Source organism: Echinops telfairi, unplaced genomic scaffold (assembly GCF_000313985.2).
Source record: "Echinops telfairi isolate 266 unplaced genomic scaffold, ASM31398v2 ScPeMD7_18;HRSCAF=68, whole genome shotgun sequence".
Taxonomy (NCBI): Eukaryota; Metazoa; Chordata; class Mammalia; order Afrosoricida; family Tenrecidae; genus Echinops; species Echinops telfairi.
Window position 1 is genome coordinate 5,248,651 of NW_022103915.1, and position 3,072 is coordinate 5,251,722.

The following is a 3,072-nucleotide window of genomic DNA, read 5'->3' on the forward strand; positions in this document are numbered from 1 at the left end:
GCTGTAAGGCCGGGGGAGGGAGAGAGGCCATCCCAGGCCACATCGCTGGGAAGTAGACACCAAAAATCAAGCCGCTGGCTGTCTGCAGGGCAGCTCCCCACCCCTTCTGGGGAGACCGGCATTGCCAGTCTATTCTGACCCCTGTTCTAGAAAAGGGGAACATGGCTTCAGGGATCCATGGGTGGATCTGAGGAGGCTGGCTCCTGCCCCCAGCCCTGTGTTGGTGACATCTCTCCAGACAAGCTCTCCCCTCCGGCTTCACTCCAACAACCCAGAACCTGAACACTCCAGGCCTCAGTTTCCCCATTCGCCCTGATGAACTCACAGATGGGCCTATGCTTTCTCCGGAGGCTGCAGCTTCCAGGGGTCCACTCTGATCACGTGTGGGCTGGTCCCTAGGCATCTGAGAGCTGCACAGAGAACGAGGCTCTGCCATCCTGTGTCTTGTCTCAGCCTCTGTCCCTTTCCCTAAACCCCCTGGCATAGGGCAGTTCAACTCACAGCAACCCTGGAGGACAGACTAGAACTGCTCCATAGGGTTTCTGAGGCTGTAAACCTCCACAGGAGCAGTCAGCCTCCTCTTTCTCCTTGGAGCAGCTCGTGGAGTTTGAACTGGCCACCTTCTAGTTAGCAATCCAACGCTTAGCACAGTTTCCTTTCTCTATCCCTTCGGGGCTGTACTACTGTCAGTGTCTCAGGTGAGCCCACTGGGGCTCTTCACAGCAGCCAGGGAGTTAGAGGCAGGCCCAGGACTGGCCTCGCCAGGCCTCGGGCCACCTCAGCCCAGTGCAGGGCACCCATTGAGCGGAGCTGCAAGTGTCCAGTGTCAGACAGGAGTCTCACAGAACTGGCCCAGCATCCACCCTGACCCAGTCACAGGGCCCTCCTGTCCCCAGCAGCTTGCAGGCTCTGCCCACTGACTGATTGGCCCCTGGTGGTCAGGCTGTGGACTGAGCATTCCTAGTTGATAAGGCAGGGCACCTGTGGCCCCAGGGTGGCAGTGGACAGTGCATGCGTTGTCCCCAGAACCTGGGGAGCTGGGACTGCTTCAGGGCTCACATGGAGTGAGTGAGCGAGTGACTGCCTGCACAGAGCTCCCCCTGTCACACAGACCGCGTTACCAGTCTGATCCAACCTTGGCCCTTTACATGCATGCATCAGCTGGGGTGGCCGGAGCATGGGGTGCCAAGTCAGCGTGCTCCCCAGAGCTCCGGAAACAGAGCATGGACCCCAAATCTAGGATGGTCCCCTACGCCTTGGCGGTCCCAGGACTCACTTACTGAGCACACATATACTGCAGACACGCAGTCAGGCATCCGAGAAACCAGTGACCGCCCACAGCAGTCATCTCTGTTCCCCTCAGCACCCTCTGCCCCAAGGCCCAGAGTGGCCCCACCAGGTGACACCCGCACTGTCCCTGAGCAGGGCAGCTGCCTGCACTCTTGCTCCTGCACCCCAGCCCCCAGATTCCGTGGGCTTATTTGCAGGTGAGGTCCCGAAGCCCTTAGTGCCGGCCGAGGTACGGATGGCTTTGCACTCAGTGAACTACGAGACTGCAGGCACGGGGCCTGGCATCCCTCTCTCCTGCTCCAGCACTAGCCACCTGGGGCCGTGACCTTGGCCAGGTACACTGAGAACCCGTGTGCCTGGGGCCAGGTCTGCTGAGGCCACGGTCCTACAAAGCCCGGCGCCCGAGAGGCCTGGGAAAGCTTGGCCATATTCGCAAGTGAAATCAAGCCGGGCGGCTGGCAGTCAGTGCCTACTCTGAGAGCCAGATGAGCACCAGGGACGCTGCAGGCACTCACAGCTGGGCACCTTGCACCGGTCACACCCCCTCTTCCCTCCTCACGGGGTCGTGGGGGGGTCCCCTAACCCCACCAGTCAGGGCCAAAGTGGGCGGAACAAGCTGCTCCAGGGTCAGCATGGCTGGGGTGTGCAGCAGGGCTCACAGACTGAAACCCGACTCTGCGCTGGGCTGAGAACAGAGCGGCATTGTGCGCGGCCCGGGAAGTCTGACAAGCCCGGCTGCTGTTCTTCACAGACAAGTGATGGAGCACCAGCAGCAGCAGCGTCAGGAGTCTCTGGAGAGACGGGCCTCTGCCCCAGGTGAGCGCCCCCAGCCCCGGCCCTGCCCCCACTGCCCCTGCCCTCCCCTCACCCACCAACATTCCTGCCCAGTGCACGTGCTGTGCTAGGGACTCAGATGGACAAGACAGACCACTCGCCCTGCCCCCAAGGAGCTCAGTGTCCTGTGAAGAAGACAGGGAACTGACACCCGCCCTGTCACAAGAGTACACTCTGTGATGGAGCCACGTGCAGGGCACCCAAGGCCCGTGAGAGGGTGGACTTCACAGAGGGCTTGGCCAGGGCTCCTTCTCAGCACTGGGGGAGCACAGCCCGGGTCAGCGGGAAGAGGGCTCGGGAAACAACAGGCCCTGGGTACCGCGCATTGTAACAGACCTGGGGCCACCTCCCACCCTCTCGCCTAATCCTCTCACGCACCTGTGAAATGAACAGGTAACTTATCCTACGTCACGGAGAAGGAAGCTGAGCCCCAGCGGGTCCAGGTGCCTAGCGTGAGAATGCTCACCTCGGCACACCTGCCCCACCGTGCCCCTCGGCCATCACTGCCAGCTCCTGCGGTGCCTCACACCCCTGCTGACTGCCCTCCACCTGTGCTGCCCAGGCTCCTCTGCTCCCCCCACACGTGCTCGGCCCACCCCAGGAAGCCCTCTAGGGACCTCTGGCCAGGGGAGCCAGGTGGCACCCCATGCCAGCTCTCGTCAGCACTTGTCACCGTCACCTTGTTGCAGCCACTGTGGGAGGAGCCCTGGTGGCGCAGCGGTGACATGTTGGACTGCTCACCTCAAGGTCAGAGGTTCAAACCCACCAGCCGCTCCAAGGGAGCAAGACAAGGCTTTCAGCCTGGAAACCCACGGTGGCCGTTGCACCCTGTCCTGTGGGGTTGCTGTGCATGGCATCGACTTGATGGCAGCAGTAGCCAGTGCCTGGTCCCTGATGGGCAGGTGGACAGTGGACATGTCCCCTTTGTGGTCCCAGTGCCTGGCCACA

The 3,072-nt window shown here is 61.9% G+C and overlaps 1 protein-coding gene across 3 annotated transcripts in view; it reads left to right on the plus strand.

Annotated features, from left to right (window-relative positions):
- Window positions 1-3,072, plus strand: part of EVL (Enah/Vasp-like) — a 91,579-nt gene that overhangs the window by 72,995 nt on the left and 15,512 nt on the right. For all 3 annotated transcript variants that reach the window (XM_013003727.3, XM_045288203.1, XM_045288202.1), the window contains exon 5: window positions 2,042-2,106. In XM_013003727.3, coding sequence (XP_012859181.2) covers window positions 2,042-2,106 — 65 coding nt within the window. The remainder of the gene's footprint in view (window positions 1-2,041; window positions 2,107-3,072) is intronic.